The 18062-nt window shown below is 42.6% G+C and overlaps 1 protein-coding gene across 1 annotated transcript in view; it reads left to right on the top strand.

The window, feature by feature from the left end:
* Positions 1-17623, top strand: part of FBXL13 (F-box and leucine rich repeat protein 13) — a 118328-nt gene extending 100705 nt beyond the window's left edge. Inside the window, exons 17-21 of the mRNA XM_018560423.1 lie at positions 5478-5604; positions 12104-12187; positions 14287-14421; positions 14803-14966; positions 17467-17623. Of these exons, the coding sequence (XP_018415925.1) occupies positions 5478-5604; positions 12104-12187; positions 14287-14421; positions 14803-14966; positions 17467-17623 (667 nt within the window). The remainder of the gene's footprint in view (positions 1-5477; positions 5605-12103; positions 12188-14286; positions 14422-14802; positions 14967-17466) is intronic.
* The last annotated feature ends 439 nt before the right edge of the window (positions 17624-18062 follow it).

Here is an 18062-nt window from a genome sequence, read left to right as displayed (position 1 = left end):
TTTTCATTTTAGGGTTTGTTGAGTTGTATTTTGACAAAACATTCAATGTGATCTATACTGCTGGAGTAAAATTCCTGTGAATTTTGTGCATCTGGACTCATTAATGATTCTGATGTCATTCTCAATCCTGCCAGCTCTGCAGAGACTAGCCATGTCTTCAAGCCAGAAAAGAATTACTTTCAGTAACTTTGATAGAGACTATGTCTGTTTTGCTCAGTATGTGTCCTGATCTAGTAGAGGAGGATTGTAATTGTGTTAGTATTTCCAAGAAGGTTTTTGCAGAGCAAAGCTTTCAGGGAGAAAACAAAAAGTGCACTATATACAGTATATATTATATATATATATATATATATATATATATATATATATATATATATATAGTACACACACACACACGTGCACACATACATACATATATCATACACACACACAAACTGATTTGGATACAAAAGCTACCCAGTCCCCATCCATTAGGGCTTCACACTTAATTCAGTGCGTTCCAGCACGGTTCGTGGCTGGAATCCAGCGGATCGCATAATTAAGCCTCCCTGCGTTCTGGGGCGGGGGGGTGTGGTGGTGCCATTCAATGGCACCGCAGGCTCGCTTCCCACCCGCAGTGCAATCACCAGAACGCGTGGCACAGCAATGCCTGCGGTGCAATCGCAAAAATAGTGCATGCATGTAAATTACGGAAATGTTCAAACCCGAGTAAGGACCATAATGCTCAAATCACAGTATACATGTAACAAAAGACTGTCAAAGACTGTTCACATGTAACAAGATATTGTCAAAGACTGCTCACATGTAATCAAACATGTAACCGCATTGTTTTATTGCAATAAGTATACACTGGCCATGAGAAGTGGGAGCAGCATGTGACTAACATTTTACTGGCCTGATTTTTAATAAATTCTAGTGTGCATGCACAGTGTAATTGCTAATTTCTGCAAGAGAAGAAAGAATGTATCGTATGTATTTTCTCCCCATTTTACAGGAAATAGACTCTGCTTGCTAACTAGAGTTCATCTAAACACATGGCAGTAAAAATCCTAAAGAGATGCTAACACCTTGCCCACACAGGGAAAAGTGGCAGTGTCTCTGCAAAGGGGCCCACCTCACCAGCTCGTACGTCTAAGCATTGTCACAGTGGAGCAGGTGTACACCAGGTAGTGTCTCTGGCTGTGGCTGAGGAAGGAGCAGCAAGGGAGTGCATGTAAGATAAGCATAAGAAGGTAAGTGGGGTGTCCTTCACAAAGACAGTTTCAATTTGCCCTACATGGGCAATGTCAAGTAGAGGGAAGGAATGCGGCATTGGATACAAATCATCAGGCAGTGTAAAGAAATCAGAATTTGAGACTAATGGCTTAAACATAGTGGCACACCAAAAAATGGGGGGGGGGGCCTCAGAGGTAAAAAATTTAAAAATTCATGTGTAAAAGAGCCACTAAGGAGTGCCAAAACACCATCTTAGGAGAGTAACTCAACACAAGCGATGTGTAGAAGTGTTTGGTAGACTGAAAAACAAAACTCCAGAGAAAACAAATATGTGAGATATGTGGAAAAAACTGCCAGTGAGTCAGTGGGAAATTGACCTACATGGGCAAGGTGATAGTGTCTCTTTAATCACATGGTGATGCTATAGTTTTCCATGGCATTTTAGTTGTGGGAACCATTAGTATCAGCCTGTGGTTAATATTGTACTGGTTTACGTTTAGAAAAATTTAAGATAGCAAGTACAGTCTTAATTCCTGAAATTTGAAAAATAAGAGACTATATAACGGAAAATTGTATACTTACCTATCGGTAATTTTCGTTTCCTGATGCCAGTACATGGCAGCATACAATGGGGTATTAGACTGGTACTGGGATGTTTTCAACTCATCTCTACTTTGCAAGCCCTGTATAAATCCTTGTCAACTCTAAAAAGAAAATCTCTCAGCTCAGAAGCTCAGCAGCTCAGCATCAGCAGTTTTGTTCTGACTGATAACATCTAAACACAGAACATAACTCTGAACATCTGACCTGCACCTTGGATACCTCTATTGGCAGCCCAAACATGCAGGATCAACCTGGAATGCCAGGTTTACCCAGTCTATGGCATGGGAAGCTCTGCCCTAAGGCTGGGTTCACACCTGGGCGTTTTTCAGTACTGATCGAAGCGCTGGAAAACACTCAAGCAGTGAAATCCCATAATTTCCTATGGGCATGGTTCCCACCTGGGCGTATTTCAGCGCGTTTTGACGCGCTGAAAAACGCCCTACGCCTGAACTGGTACAGGAGCTTCTTTTGGGGCATATTTCCGCGCGTATCCATTAGGATATGGCGGATAGCTTTCGTAAACGCGTGTTTGGCACGCGTTTCGTGGACCGCAAATCGTGATAAAAATGTGCGGCCCGAAGCGTGCGTCAAACTCGCATATTACGAACGCCTAGATGTGAACCCAGCCTTACAGGTTGCCAATAGTGCCAGACAATATTTATTCTCCACGATAACTATGCATTGGAAAGGCACAGTACTGCTATACCAGGTTCTAATTGCTAAGGTAGGCAGGCACAGGGTTGGGGCATTGTGACTGGTGGAAAGCACAACGTAGAGGAAGGGGATTCATGGAGCTCATTGGAGGATTCTCCAGTTCTCTGACTGGATCTTACCCTGAGGGTGAGTATAATTACTGGACAGTGTACTGATTCAGCAAGCAATATTATTATTATACAGGTTTTACATAGCGCCAACAGTTTGTGCAGCTCTTTACAATATAAGGAGGACATTACAATCACAATACATATCAAGACAAGATGGTAAGGAGGGCCCTGCCCCTGAGGGCTTACTATATAGTGAAACACAAAGCATTATACGAAGCACAGCATTTATTATACAATGTATAAACACCTCTTAAAACAGAGTGGACCTAATAACCAAAGGGCCCTGGTGCAAGATTTTATCTTGGGCCCCCGCTCCCCCCCCCGCCCCAGCGGTCTCTAATGTTGCAGTAGCGTGCTGGACTTACCTGAGACCCTGCAGAGCACACCATAGATCCTGCATAGCCCACCTGAGACTCCCTATGGTGGGCTCTGCAGGGCCGCCCCGGTACAGTTGATACCCATGTAAGAAGCCCCCCAGACCCCTCACATGGGTACCGGTCATACCCCCCTGATGGCGGTGTTCTATCAAAGGTTGTGACTACGTTAGAATGTGTGACTGGTGACGTGGTCACACATTTTAACGTAATCCCGCCCAGTTTTTCGGCGGTGGAATGTGTGACCGCCAATAGGTGAAGCATTCCAGCGCTTTCCCAGCTGTTCCAGGGCAGATCAGTATCGCAAATCGCATGTGCAGGAGAACCGATCTGCCCTGAAACAGCTGATCAGTCCTGAAATGTAACTTCTCTCCGACTGCGATCTCACATTTCACCGTACTCATAAAGTCGGATAGAAGTGACATTTCAGGACCGATCAGCTATTTCAGGGCAGATCGGTTCATTTGCAATGCCGATCTGCCCTGGAACAGCAGAGAAAGCGCTGGAATTCTTCACCTATTCCACCGCCGAAAAACTGGGCGAGATTACGTTAAAATGTGTGACCACGTCACTGGTCACACATGTAATATTCCCCATTATAATCCACTTGTCTAATTACATGAAAAAGCAGTACACAACTACTACAGGATCCGCCCCCTCACTGAGAAGCCTGTCGGCAGTGCGGGGCCCCAGTGTTCGAACACCGGGACCGTGCACTGCCCCATATTGCAGGACCGGACCCCACTGAGGCTCCCCCACAGCCTCAGGCACTGGTGCCCCGGCACCAGCTGCACCATTGCTGATGGCATGTCACATACTTCAAGACGTCTAGATGTGTTTGCATCAATTTTCCAACAGTGTCTAGCTTCATGTGCTTTTGCCAAACTATCATCTGGTGTCTAATAGTGGAATTGGTTGTTGTACAGTGCATGTATTTAGCTATGTATGGCCTATTGTATGTGTATTACATGTTCTTGTTCTCACTGGAGTTTTGTGCCACCATGTAAAGTTATATCCTAGTCCCTGTGAGTGTTTATAAAGAAGAGTACAGATCTCAGTGATCAGCCCGGAGAAGCTACTCACCTCAAATGTGATTTTCAGCCCGGAACTGCTGTTTACAGCACATGTGGGCCTCAGTCCTTTTCCTCTATGTTATAAACAGAGTTTGTGACTTTGCTTTTTTTAAGTTATAGTAATCTGGTCATTGAAATAAACAGTGCTGACATGACAATAGCAAAAAAAAAAAAAATTAAAGGGGATGCAATCAGACAATACCTGAGCAGCAAACATTTAGTTGTGGCAATACACTTGTCCTTCCCCTCATAAACATATAATGCTTCTTGATCTTTAACCCTGTGTTAGGACAGACAGTGTTCAAATCTAGATTACAACTGATAATGACGTCTACCAGCACAGAACAGACAGGGTTAATTATATTGAATTTAACCTACCCAGTCCCCCTTGCATTCAAGAGCAAACCTCATACAGAGAACAACTTTTCTTTTAGAATCTAGCATGTGTTGTGCAAGCAGCAATTTAAAAAAATGTATGCTGTGTGAACGAGAAACATGTTACAAATATTAATAGGTGTTATCCCAATTTGGCGGCAAAAGTGCTAAATGTGGAATATAACATGGGTGCAAAAATGGAAAAAAGGGCCTCAGTCATGAAGGGGTTAAGTGGTGACTCAGATGTCACTGCTTCTGTTAGCCAATTGCAGCTGAATCGGAGGAACTCTCAGTGGCCCAGACACTCCATGATCAAACTGATTCGCTGGAGTTCCTGGCTGTAGAGTGTGTAGTTAGCACACACCATTGGTCTGTTGACATTGTATGTCTATGTTGTCTTTGTATGTCTATGTTGTCTTTGTGTGTCTGTTGTCTTTCTTGCAGGAATTAGGCTGAGCTCTAAAACCATGTCATAAAATCCTGTACACAGCTTGCTACTACTACGAGTGTTTCTCATGGCACCTTATTATAATGTCTTTATCAGAGCATTGGTATTGCCTCATAATTATAAAGCTGGCCACACATCTTACAATGTGAATGTACATTTTACTTTAGCTTTACCAACAACTATGTGGAATGAGGGCCTACAGTATCTGACTGGATATAGAAGAACTTGTATTGTTTCGTTTTACTGCTGACACTGCTGCACAGTCTACTTGCTGCATTTAAAGTCAACTCATCAATGACAAAAGAATGTTATACTTTTGCTGTGTCATAACATCTGCTATACAACAGCACATTATGCAATGTCACCATAGAACATTATATCATGACACTATAATAGCACATTATACCATGTCACCATAGTACATTATATCATGATACATTATGTGTACTATGTTCTATATTGAAACTTTCAGAGTTTGTATTTGTTTGAACACATTTATTTGTACTTGTGTATATATATATTTTTCATATACCGGTTATATTAATGAACATGTTTTCTGTTGTAGGTGTCACAATTTGAATTTTCTAAGCCTTCGATACTGTGAGAATGTGACTGATTCTGGTATTGAACTCATTGGGAATATGAGTTCACTTATTTCCATTGACCTCTCTGGGACCAGCATTACAGACCAGGTATCTATGACTGGACAATGCTCCTATTGTTTGTAGAAACACCGGTATAAAGCTCTGTATTATTATGCCGTACTTTACATACAGCTCTTGCCCTAAGGGCTAGATCACACCAGCCACAGTGCATTCTGGCCCGACTGGTGCCGGAATAAACTAGATCGCATTCGGGCCAGCTCACTTTGTTTTGGTGCGGGAGGGGGCGTGGCTGTGGTGCATTGAAGTCAATGGCACTGCAGCCATGCCCTCCGGCTGCAATGCAATCACCTGCACCAGAACGTGTGGCACATCAGTGCCTGCGTTCCGGTCCGGTGCAGTAGGAAAAAATAGTGCATGCAGCATTTTTTCTGACTGCACCGGGCCGGAACGCAGGCACTGATGTGCCACACGTTCTGGTGCAGGTGATTGCATTGCAGCCGGAGGGCATGGCTGCAGTGCCATTGACTTCAATGCACCACAGCCACGCCCCCTCCCGCACCAAAACAAAGTGAGCCAGCCGGAGTGCGATCCAGTTCAATCAGGCACCAATCAGGCCAGAATGCACTTTGACTGGTGTGAACCAGCCCTTAAGGAGAACCTCATTACAGTAGTTGAGGATTACTGACCAACCAACAAGTGAACACTTTGCAAGCTGTGCTCTTTATTACATACTCCTGACCAAAGTGCAGCAGTCAGGACTTTGCAATATACAGAACAACTTACAGAGTGCAGCAGTCCGAAGCATGAAATGTACAACACAGCTAAAAAAGTGCAGCAGTCCGAAGCATGAAATGTACAACATAGCTTACAGAGTGCAGCAGTCGAAAGTATGAAATGTACAGCACAGCTAACAAAGGGCAGCAGTCTGAAGCATGTCACATACATTCCAGCTTGCAGAGAGTAGATCAGGGAATGAAATGGTATTTTTGTATTTGTCAGAAGTTTAGCTGACACAGTGTAAACTGTGCTGTCCACGATATTCTACCAATGGACAGCACAGTTTACACTGGCAGTAATAGGACACATGATTATAGTTTTGGAAGCCACATTGTAATTTAGGGTACTTCTGCTTCCATGAAGGGAATACTCGTCGATCTGACAGCACGGAAATGGAAACAACATCGGATTAAATATGGTGTGTCTAAAAAATGCAAACTGTGCTGTTTTTCCTATGTTCTATATTTCCTTCCACAGGCTCTGGTTTTCATTTAATGATGAAGTCAGCCTTCTTCTTCAAAGGTTGTCATTATATATATCTGCTGTAACCAGAAGCCAAAGAAAAAGCTTACCATTCCGAATATGTATAAAATACAGTCTACATGGAGACTTGTGGCTCCAAGTCATTTGAGCTTACAGTTAAATACACTGTACGGTGGGGGAGAGCTAGTGGGGCCAGAGGAAAACACGTTACAAAGCGAAATATTAGATTACACGTCAAATGAACAGATTTTGTAATGAAGCAGAAGAGAAGCCAATCCCTTGCAACTCTGTTCACTGCTGTACATTACATTCTCTGGACCACCCCATGCTGTGCTTTATGTTACATATTCCAGACCAGTCCATTCTGTATGCTGTGCTTTATGTTACATATTCCAGACCACTCCATTCTGTATGCTGTGCTTTATGTTACATATTGCAGACCAGCCCGCTCTGTACGCTGTGCTTTGTTTTACATATTCAAAATCAGCCCACTCTATGTGCTGTACATTACATATGTCAGAATCTCCCACTTTATTTGCCATGCCACTTAAAGTGACACTTAACTCAGGAGTTAAATCTTAAATATACAATCAAGTACCTTAACTATTAACAGAAATGTATCTTATTTGTGTATCACTCGGCTGTAGAGCCTCAAATCATCTCTGAATTGGTGCTGACACTGTGCTTCCCCATGGTCCCTGTGTGTGTTGTAAAGTAGCAAAGCTCCAAGCTTACTCCTGTGATGGACTACAATCTCTTTACAAATTAGCAAACTAAACATGAGATTGTAGTCCATCACAGGAGTAAGCTTGGAGCTTTGCTACTTTACAACACACACAAGGACCATGGGGAACAAAAGTAACCACCGTCCACAAATAAGATACATTTTTGTTAGTAGTTAAAGGAGAACTATGGGGGTTAGGGCTTTCCCCCATAGTTCTCCTTAGGGTAACGGGAGGACACAAACTAGCGTCCTCCCGTCACCCTAGACTCAGTATACCGCGAGCTACAGCTGAGACGCCGCAGCTGAAGCGGATCCCGACACTTATGTCTGGATCCGCCCAGCTGCGTGAGTGACAGCTGTAGCCTCTAGATAAGCAGAGGCAGAGTCAGCTGTACCCGCCCCCTCCCCCGTCCGTTCCTCCAGTCAGCGCTGGAGGATCGGAGCAGGGAGAGGGGAATCCAGCCCCTCCCCTGTCACGGCAGAGAGCCATGACAGGATCGAGAGGTGAGCGAACGCCGGTATGTGTTCGCTCACCTCCCGATCTACTGAGCCGACCTGTGACAGTCTCATTGTCACAGGTCGGCTAGAACTATGAGGTGAGTGAAAAGCACTCGCCTCATAGTTCTCCTTTAAGGTACTTGAATCCATTTTTAAGATTTAAGTCCTGAGTTTAGTGTCACTTATACAGTATATAAACTGTGCTGTAGTTTTCATACCCCAACCCAATAGTCATCACAGCAACTGCTTATAAGTATCCATACTACTAGGAATTTTTTAAGTTTAAGACTTAGCAATTTCAACCTATTCAACAAACGGAAATACTTTTTCCATTGTGTACATTTCCTATATCTGTCACTACTAAGGACCTGAGTATCTTTTAAAGCGACAAGCTCCATGCAGCTACAGTATATAAAAAGAGCAATGAATGTATTTGTGTAATCCTTTAGAGGTAATAAAATGCATTCATACAAACAACTAGCATAAGGACCCGAATCTGTCTTTATATGACTCCTGTCATGCCCTGTAAAGTAGCACTGAGTCTAGAAGAAGAAAGACCGAGTCAAGGGACCATGCCCATGTGCTTATAGGGGATATATTATCAGGATGAGAGAGCAGAGAAAACAGAGCTGGTGATTTATCAGTATGTTACTGCTCCCTCACTAGCAGGCCACATCTGGGAAGGTGGCACCAATGTATTCCTTTGGTTGGCTCTGATGTGTGGCAGAGGTGTATACATTGCAAAAGTGACTGGACAGAATGATAAATTCTGTGTATGTTGGTACTGCTGAACAGTGGCGTCACAAGGGGGGTGCGGCCCGCACCCGGGTGACCCAATTGGAGGGGTGACACCAAAATGACTTACAGTGACTTACAGTCATTTTGGTGTCACCCCCCCTCTTGAAAAGTCGGGCGCTCGGTCATGGACCGAACGCCCGACAGTATCAGGAGAGAGGAGGGGACCCGGCGGCATACCTCATCCCGCCGGGTGACTGTCTCCTCCTCTCTCTGCCGGCGTCCATCACCAAGATGGCCGCCGGCAGGTATCGGAATACGGCCGTGCGTGCGCGATGACGTCATCGCGCACACGCGTGGCGACGTCACGGCGGGGTGACACTCGGACACCGCTCCGGGTGTCACCCAGCCTCAGGACGCCACTGCTGCTGAACACCAGGCAAACACACTTGGGTGCCAGCAATATTACCAATGTATAAAGCAAGATTTGACTATCAACAGTACAAGCTGCTGAAAGTGAGATTATGGCTTTCCAACGCTTGATATCCTGTTATGTGGGCTTCATGTCCATGATCTTTACAGCACTTGTCAGGGAAAATAAATATCATGCTCTGATTACTTCTACAGTCTTCAGTCCTCTTAGAAACCTATCCACCCTCAAGTCCACTTGAGTTAAAGTTACTGTAATTTTCCTTACTACAACTGGGGCTCGGTCCTTTTCCCTGTTCATAGTCTTTGCCTTGATGTTTATAACAAACTGTTTGCAGATTTAAAGTTCAGATGTTTTCAACCATCTGGATTTTCTGTCAGAAGTAAATTGGACATTGACTCTGGTTTCTTCACTAACATTTCCCAAAGGAAGAAGGAGAACTATACAGCACATTATTTTTGGGAAACCTTTATTTATTAATATATAGGATCCCAACAGGAAGCTATTTTTGAAGTCAATGAGGAATAAAAGATTCCAACAAAGCACCATATCTCAACAGCGTTCTATTTAATGCTTGAAATATTATTGTTATGGCCAAACTTGGTGACATAGAATTTCTGCAAATGATGAAATCCAGTATAAAAAGCCTGAGGTATTCTGTGCAGTTCTTTGTGTCATGGATACCCTTAAATTATAAAATGGTGACAAAATTGTATCTAAACCCAGAATAAAAACAGTTCTATATTGCAGCTTACCAGTCCTTAGATGTGGTCGCTACATTAGTTTTCCTTTTTAGAGGATTTTTCCCTTTATTTTACCTGGTAATACTGCCAATAACACACTTCCTGTCCCTTTGTTCCTTCACTTCCTGTCCAATAGCTAAACAGTAGGTGAGAGGAAATCTTTGGTGCTCATCAGGGTCACCAGACCAAGTGACTCCATTGGAAGATTTCTCATCTGTTCCTGTTGTGATGGCAACCCAAAATTTGGGGGTTGCTCTTATGTTCAGTGATAACAGTCCCCAGGACAAATAGAGAGGGTGAATCTCCCTAATGGGGACACAGGCTACAATAAAAACCTGACAGGCGTTCTAATCCCTCTCCACTCTAAGTTTTGGCTTTAGTTGCACTTTAAAGCAGAACTCTGGGCAGAATTTGTATTAACCCTTGCAGTGGGGCTACCCCTACACAGCAAGGGTCAAGTGCTAGTTTTTGGCTAGGTTCAAAAAAGAAAAACAAGTTATACTCACCCGATCCTTGGAGCAGGCTTATTCTTAGATTGGTCCCTGGAGCCTCTCTCCGCGTCCGCTCCAGCAGTCTAAGGTCCCGTAAGTCATCACTTTCTATACACCGTGAATAGATGTGAGGATGCTGAGGAACAGTCCGGTGCTGCAGTGTAGGAGAGAGGCTTCAGTGACTGGAAAAGCAGGGAGCCGGCACTGGTTTGGGTGAGTATCTTTTTTTTAGCACCTAGACAAAGCAGTATTTGCAGTTGCCAGGGTTATGAACACTTTTGCAGTTGCCACGGTTATGAACACTTTTGCAGTTGCCAGGGTTATGAGCACTTTTGCAGTTGCCAGGGTTATGAACACTTTTGCAGTTGCCACAGTTATGAACACTTTTGCAGTTGCCAGGGTTATGAACACTTTTGCAGTTGCCAGGGTTATGAACACTTTTGCAGTTGCCAGGGTTATGAACACTTTTGCAGTTGCCAGGGTTATGAACACTTTTGCAGTTGCCAGGGTTATGAACACTTTTGCAGTTGCCAGGGTTATGAGCACGTTTGCAGTTGCCAGGGTTATGAGCACGTTTGCAGTTGCCACGGTTATGAACACTTTTGCAGTTGCCACGGTTATGAACACTTTTGCAGTTGCCACGGTTATGAACACTTTTGCAGTTGCCATGGTTATGAACACTTTTGCAGTTGCCATGGTTATGAACACTTTTGCAGTTGCCAGGGTTATGAACACTTTTGCAGTTGCCCAGGTTATGAACACTTTTGCAGTTGCCAGGGTTATGAACACTTTTGCAGTTGCCAGGGTTATGAGCACGTTTGCAGTTGCCACGGTTATGAACACTTTTGCAGTTGCCACGGTTATGAACACTTTTGCAGTTGCCAGGGTTATAAACACTTTTGCAGTTGCCACGGTTATGAACACTTTTGCAGTTGCCAGGGTTATGAGCACTTTTGCAGTTGCCACGGTTATGAGCACTTTTGCAGTTGCCAGGGTTATGAGCACTTTTGCAGTTGCCACGGTTATGAGCACTTTTGCATGGAGTTCTTCTTAAGTCTAGTTTAGGCACGCACTATAGGCTGCTCTTTTCTGTATATAAGGCTCATCTCCACTTGTATGTTTTAGCTGTTTTTATCCATTCTCTGTGTCACCCTCTCCTGATGTGCTCGTGCTTTATAAACAAATAATACTTGTGAGAATGATAAAGATGATTAGAGCAACAGGCTACATATTCCATACTCATGATTTATTAGGCTCCATTGCTAGAGGTAAATTGTGCATGTACGGGGCTGATATAGAAATGGCATTCACATCTGGAGGCCAGACCACAAATTACTCACACTGCATTACAGTGCACGAAGAACAAAGTACAGTTCCTGATTTGTAGGCCCATCTGACTAAGGCATATGTAAATTACAGGGAACTGAGTTTGGTCACTGGCTACTTTATTGAAGCCATACCCCTTCATTGTAATTTGGTGATATATGGCATACCAAGCCAATTTATTTTCCTTATTTTTTTTTACTTTGCACTTGTATATTTTCAAAGACACTGCAATCCTAGCCAGAGAGAAGCCTCGAGGCGTATGTGTGTATTTGTATTCATTGTTAGCTATAAAGTTAGTATATAGACAACAAACATCAGGTCTTCATTTAGATTCTACATCTGTTACTTCAATTAATGTAACTACTGTACTTCCATCCAGGGACTGACAGCCCTTGCAGTTCAAAGTAAAATAAGAGAACTTTCCATTTCGGAATGCCTTGGGGTCTCAGATAATGGAATTCAGGTAACATAAAACCTAAATGTTTTTTGATGTGTAGTATTATCTTTGGTACATTAAAGGGAAGCTATGAGGACAGAAGTATGGGATTTGCCATTGCTGAACTTCTTTAGGGTGAAGGCCTCGGGGCAGTCATCCTGATCCTGGCTTTACTATCTGGGGGTCACTGACCAGGAACAAGAATGCAGTCAGAAAAGTCTGAACTCCCATTATGCTTGTTCCAAGTCAGTTACAAGTTAAATGTACAGGTTTAAGGGCCTTCCGCCTCATCTTGGCTTTTAAGACAGATCAGCAGTGGTAGTTCCATATTACTATCCTCATGGACTCCCTTACAAAGGATAAATGTACTATTATAACTCAATCGTTTCTCTTTCTTTTTCTGTCAATTGAGACCTGTCATCAAGGACCCAAGTATAATAATTTCATGTTTCAAACATGAGGATGATCTTAGCGCTGATACGTCTTTTCTCATTCCTTATGGACCAGAGCTATTTTTACATATCCTCTATGGACCTGTTTATTTGGAGATAACTTTACCATGACTTAAAATGACACTAAACTCGGCGTTATCTTAAAACTTAAGTACCTTAACTATTAACTGGCTGTAGATCCTTCAATCATCTCTGAATTCATGCTGACGCTGTCCTTCCTTCTGGAGGGTGGCTGCTTTTATTCCCCATGGTCCCTGTGTGTGTTGTACAGTAGCCATCACTTCAAGCTCGCTTCCTGATAGACTATAACTTCAATACAAATTAGTAAACTAAACGTGAGTTTGTAATCTATCACAGGAGCGAGCTTGGCATGGTAGCCACCCTCCAGAAGGAAGGACAGTGTCAGCACCAATTCAGAGATGATTTGAGGACCTACAGCTAAATGATACACAAAAAAGCTACATTTTTGTTAATAGTTAAGGTGCCCACACACCTTACAATTTATCTGCAGATTTTCTGTGGTCAGATGGAAACAGTGCAACAGATTGGCCCATGAAAATGTCACTTTCGGCATTTAGCCGAAAGTGCCATTTTCGGCCGGCGCCCCCCCTTCACTTTTCGCCCGGGGCCCGCGCCCCTGCTGCACCCCCGGTTGTTACGCCACTGCCGCTCCAAGCTCACTCCTTTGATGGACAACAATCTCAATACAAATTAGTAAAGACAACATGAGATGCTCTAAACTGGAATATTTATGATGTCTTTTAAATAACAGAGGATTTGTGGGATATGTAGGTGGAGGGTTGAGATTGTAACTGTAGTGGGAGATTTTGCTTCTTTTTTCTAGAGATATAAGAAGCCAGTGCATACCTTAAGCCACAAACATACATGCAAAACTGAAATATTTGTTCTATAAACTGCATTGAGGTCAAAGATCTATCTTACATTGGTATTTGGCCTTACGTTTAAAATACTCCACAATGCAGGAACAGTACTGTTAGTTCACTTATATTACTATAGCCCAGAATTACTTTGCATAGATCAAATGCACACTTGTTGACCTTTTATGCTAAGCCTCGTAAAATGGAAAATCAGTTTTACTATGTACACAAAAGTAATGGCAAATACAGAAAGAAGTACATTTTATATCATGGAAATGTGATGAGACATTTCCTCTTTCTTTGCTACATTTAGTCTTCAATGTCAGTTGCATCTGTTTCAATTTTAACACAAAATCTAAGCACTGACATGCCATACAACAGTGAGCTTAGAAGAGGCTGGATATATTTCAATTGGGTTTTCTTTGTTACTAAATATATGAATAGCATCCTGAAAATAGAGAAACTTAAAGTAGGCAACTAATAACACAGCTTTAAGTTAACATTTGAGTATTAGTCCACATTAAAAGCCAAACTAAAATGTTTCATGCAGGTCACAACCAAATCCATTAAGAGTCTAGTCAGGTCCTTGTAAACTTCTGGTTTTGTGTCACAAAACCGTACAACTGGGAAGGGGCCTGGAAAGCTGTCAAATATAAGAATTTCTCAGCCATGTAAAACATATTAAAAGCAATCCCCAGACACACTCATCTTTTATTATTCCCACCCTATTCTTTTTTTTAAAAATGTGCTTTTACTCAGATATAAAAATGGATGTTTTCGTTGTTTCCTGTAACAGAAATTTTGCCATCAGTCAAAGGACTTGGAACTGATGGATATTTCTCACTGTTTGCAAATAACCAACAACACTGTAAAGACCGTGGCATTCTGCTGTAAGATGCTTACGTCTATCAACGTGGCCGGATGTCCTAAGGTACAAAAGCAAACACATTCATGTTTAGTGGGGGAAAAACAGTAATGTACACTGTTTCCTTGTGAATTGTACGGGAATGCGCCTCATTACTCCCATTGTTTGCAGTTAAAACTTCTAAGACAAAGAAATTTGGAGGTTTTTTTAAAATGTTTTAATTTGGTGCTTTTGCATAGATTTTCTGCTATGGTTCCTTTGTCAGTATGGGGACCCAGCTAAGAAAACAGGCACTATAGCGTCAGACAGACTGTAGTCATTTTAAAGTCACATCATGAAATGAATGTTAACTGGATTTGCTGAATTCATTCTTTTAGCCCCAGGAGTCAGGGAGTATTGTACACTGATCTGTAGAGTATGGCACTGATTGATTCTTCTTTCATGCAGATAACAGATATTAGCATCCAGTATCTTGCTGGTGGTTGCCGTTACCTTCACATTGTGGATATCTCTGGCTGTGTCCATCTCAGTGATAAGGCCCTGAAATATTTCCAGAAATGCTGCCGACAACTTCGCACTCTCAGAATGCTTTACTGCAAGAGTATTACAAAGTAAGATTTTCTGTCTACTTTTTTAAAACGTGTATGTACACACAAACTATGTAAACAAATAAGCAGATTTGACTGGGTCAAATTTTTGACCTGTCTTGACTCATCCAAATGCAAACTGCAGTAGTCTGTATCCATCAATTAGATTATAGTTGACTGCAGTCACTGAAAGATTATTGCTGAATAAATGTACAGGGTTTTTGTTTTACCTGTATAATCCAATACTTGGATTACATCGCATTACACAAGGGGCCAATGGGTCATACAGTTACCTTCAGGTGAATGGACACTGACAAATCAAAGCTGTGAAGGCAGCCCTGTTTATTTACCCACCCACCACCACACACACACCCACCCACACACACACACATCCACCCACATACACACACTCTCCCAGCCTGCCTCTGTTTTGAACCAAACAGTACAACAGTGGATCACAGAAAGAGGGGAGGGTCCTATGATGCATTCCAAGAAATGGATTTTACAGGTAAATCAAGAGAAGGCCCTATTGACTTGTGAAGGGACCCCTCAAAGGAGGTCTTCTGGGACAGGGCTCCACCATAATGGACTACTGCCCTGGACCTGTAAAATACTGTGTTGTATATACACGCTCTGGACGAAATGCCAAGATAAGTGCCTCATGCAGGATCAAGTGCCCTAACCACATTACAGGCTAGCCCTGCACCTTCCTTCCAGGCAGGCCCACGTACAGTTGAGGAGAAAGATGGGCAGGCCGTACGAATATTTTTACAACCATCGCACAACGAAAGTCGTGTGATGGTTGTAAGGTGTATGGGCAGCTTTAGGTGATTAAAATTTTGTACGACCTGCCCATCTTGGACAGGCAGATTGTACTTCCGATCATCGCAAGCCCTCCCCACCGATGTTTGCAATGCTGAGCGGGCAGTGTGCGCTACCAACCCGCCGAAAATAGTTTTCAAGCGCGCTCGTAAGACGAAAGTCGTGCGACCGTACAGATAATGCAGTCGCACGATGCCCATACACCTGCTGATTATGGTACGATCGCTGGATCACCCGCGATTATCATACGATATTCGTCAGCTGTATGGGCACCTTAAGACTTAGGGATCCATTTATAAAATTGCCACAGAGCAAACATCTCTGCTAATGAGATTTGCAGCGCATTATGGCCACTAGATGAAGCTGAGGAGCATAATTCCTATACTCTCACGTCCATTTAGTGACCATAATGTGTAGTGAATCCCATTTGCAGGGACATTCACTCTGCGAACATTTTAAAATAGAACCCAAAGTCTTAGCTGTAAGCTGTCACAATGCTAAAAGTGTACTTTCCTGTGTGTGCAAATAATCCTCACCAAAAGGAGGACATACTTCTGGCTAAATGCCATGTTTGTATGGCAGGCTTTAAGTAAATGCCCTGCCCACTGGGTTAGGACCGTACATGGCCTTTGGGATCCCAAACACTAACCCATGGACAATGCTCTTTCACCCTCATCATGGAAAGTGTAATGAGGGAAACTGCACAGGCAGGGAGCAGATTTTCCTAAAGTCTCCCTACCAGTACTTTGTTCTCCAGGAAAGTATGCATGCATAAAGGTAAATGCAAAGAAAGTAAGCTATAAAAGTGCCTCCTTTAGATCTTGGTACTACTAACTAGGTACTACTAACTATATCTAGCACATCTGGCAAAAACCCCCAAAACAGCTGGCTTTATTGCTACTCACCATTAAACCTCAAAAGTAGGAAGTAATGCACTGCCTTTTCCTTCTTTATGGCTGTGAAATTTTGCTGTGATCACATTGGAAATAAACAGTTTCAATATTTTAGAAAATTGAAAGGGTAAAAATGTTTTTGCAGCTGGTTAAGTACCAGCTTATATTTATTAAGGAGAATAAAAAGAAATGTCACTCACTGGTTCTTTGCCAATGAACGAATCACGGCGCGGCTGAACGATAAAGTCCCTCGTTTCGAATTGATCTGGGACCCCTGGATTCAGCATCTACAGGCTAAATCGTTTGACGCTAGGTTACTGACACTCATACTCCAGGGTGAGGATACCCTCCCACATGCCCTCTCAGCAGAATTGAATCCCTCCCACATCTCCCTTACCCCCCTACGTAGTAACGCTGAACCCTATCCTCCCTTTTCCCTCACTTCCTGATCCTTTTCTTTCCCCAAGGCATGGCGTGGGCGGTGTACGGGTAGTGCACGGCCCCTTACAGTCGCCAACACTTTCACCTGATAAATTCACCACATGCGATGTTCATTGATTGTTCTAGTTTATTACTTCTTAAATGTTTATAGGCAACTGTTAAAACACACAATCACTGTATAGTGCCCCCCTGGGAAATACTGTCGTTGAAACTGGGGCTTCCGTACATTAGTCATGTCAACACGCATAAATGTATGCACCTCTTGTACTCGTATCTTGCAGTGTATTGTATAACAAAATAAAAATCTTCTTGAAAGAAAAAAAAAAAAAAAGAAATGCCACATACATGTAAATATTACTGTCTCACAGGGCTGCTGTTTTGAAGATTGAATCAAAGTATCAACATTTGGAGTATAATACAGATGATCCTCCGCCTCGGTTTGGCTATGATCGTCATGGTAACCTGTTCAATGGCATGTCACATTTGGAGGAAATGGATGCGATTGATGAAGCAATGGATGTATAAATCATCTTCCGTGGAATTATAGCATTTTTTTGATGGTGTAAAAAGAATATCAGGGTATATTTATATCAACTGAACTATAATTGTTTCTGAATGGAACTCCCATACCGTTCGGAAGAAAGCACACCTAATATTCTGTCTGTCCACTTCATCTTCGGTGTCTTTGGAGCACTTTAACACAACATCAGGAGGTGGAGGAAAAAGTGACATTATACAGCAATTTAAGTGGCAAACCATTTATCAAACACAAGGAATCATTGTGTATGAAATATGGAATCCTTTTGAGAAGCCAAAGAATTAGAACACAGTTATATACCCATTAGGTTGGTTAAACAAAACAGGTTGTATACGGGGAAAACCACAACTGGGATATTTCTTTGGATTACAGGTAAAACAAGGAATATTTTTAGAACAGATATTACAAATGTTAATTCAAACAATT

Source organism: Nanorana parkeri, unplaced genomic scaffold (genome assembly GCF_000935625.1).
Source record: "Nanorana parkeri isolate BGI_ZX_2015 unplaced genomic scaffold, ASM93562v1 scaffold454, whole genome shotgun sequence".
Taxonomy (NCBI): domain Eukaryota; kingdom Metazoa; phylum Chordata; class Amphibia; order Anura; family Dicroglossidae; genus Nanorana; species Nanorana parkeri.
Note: the sequence above shows the minus strand (reverse complement) of the source record. Positions and strands in the feature narration are given on the sequence as shown.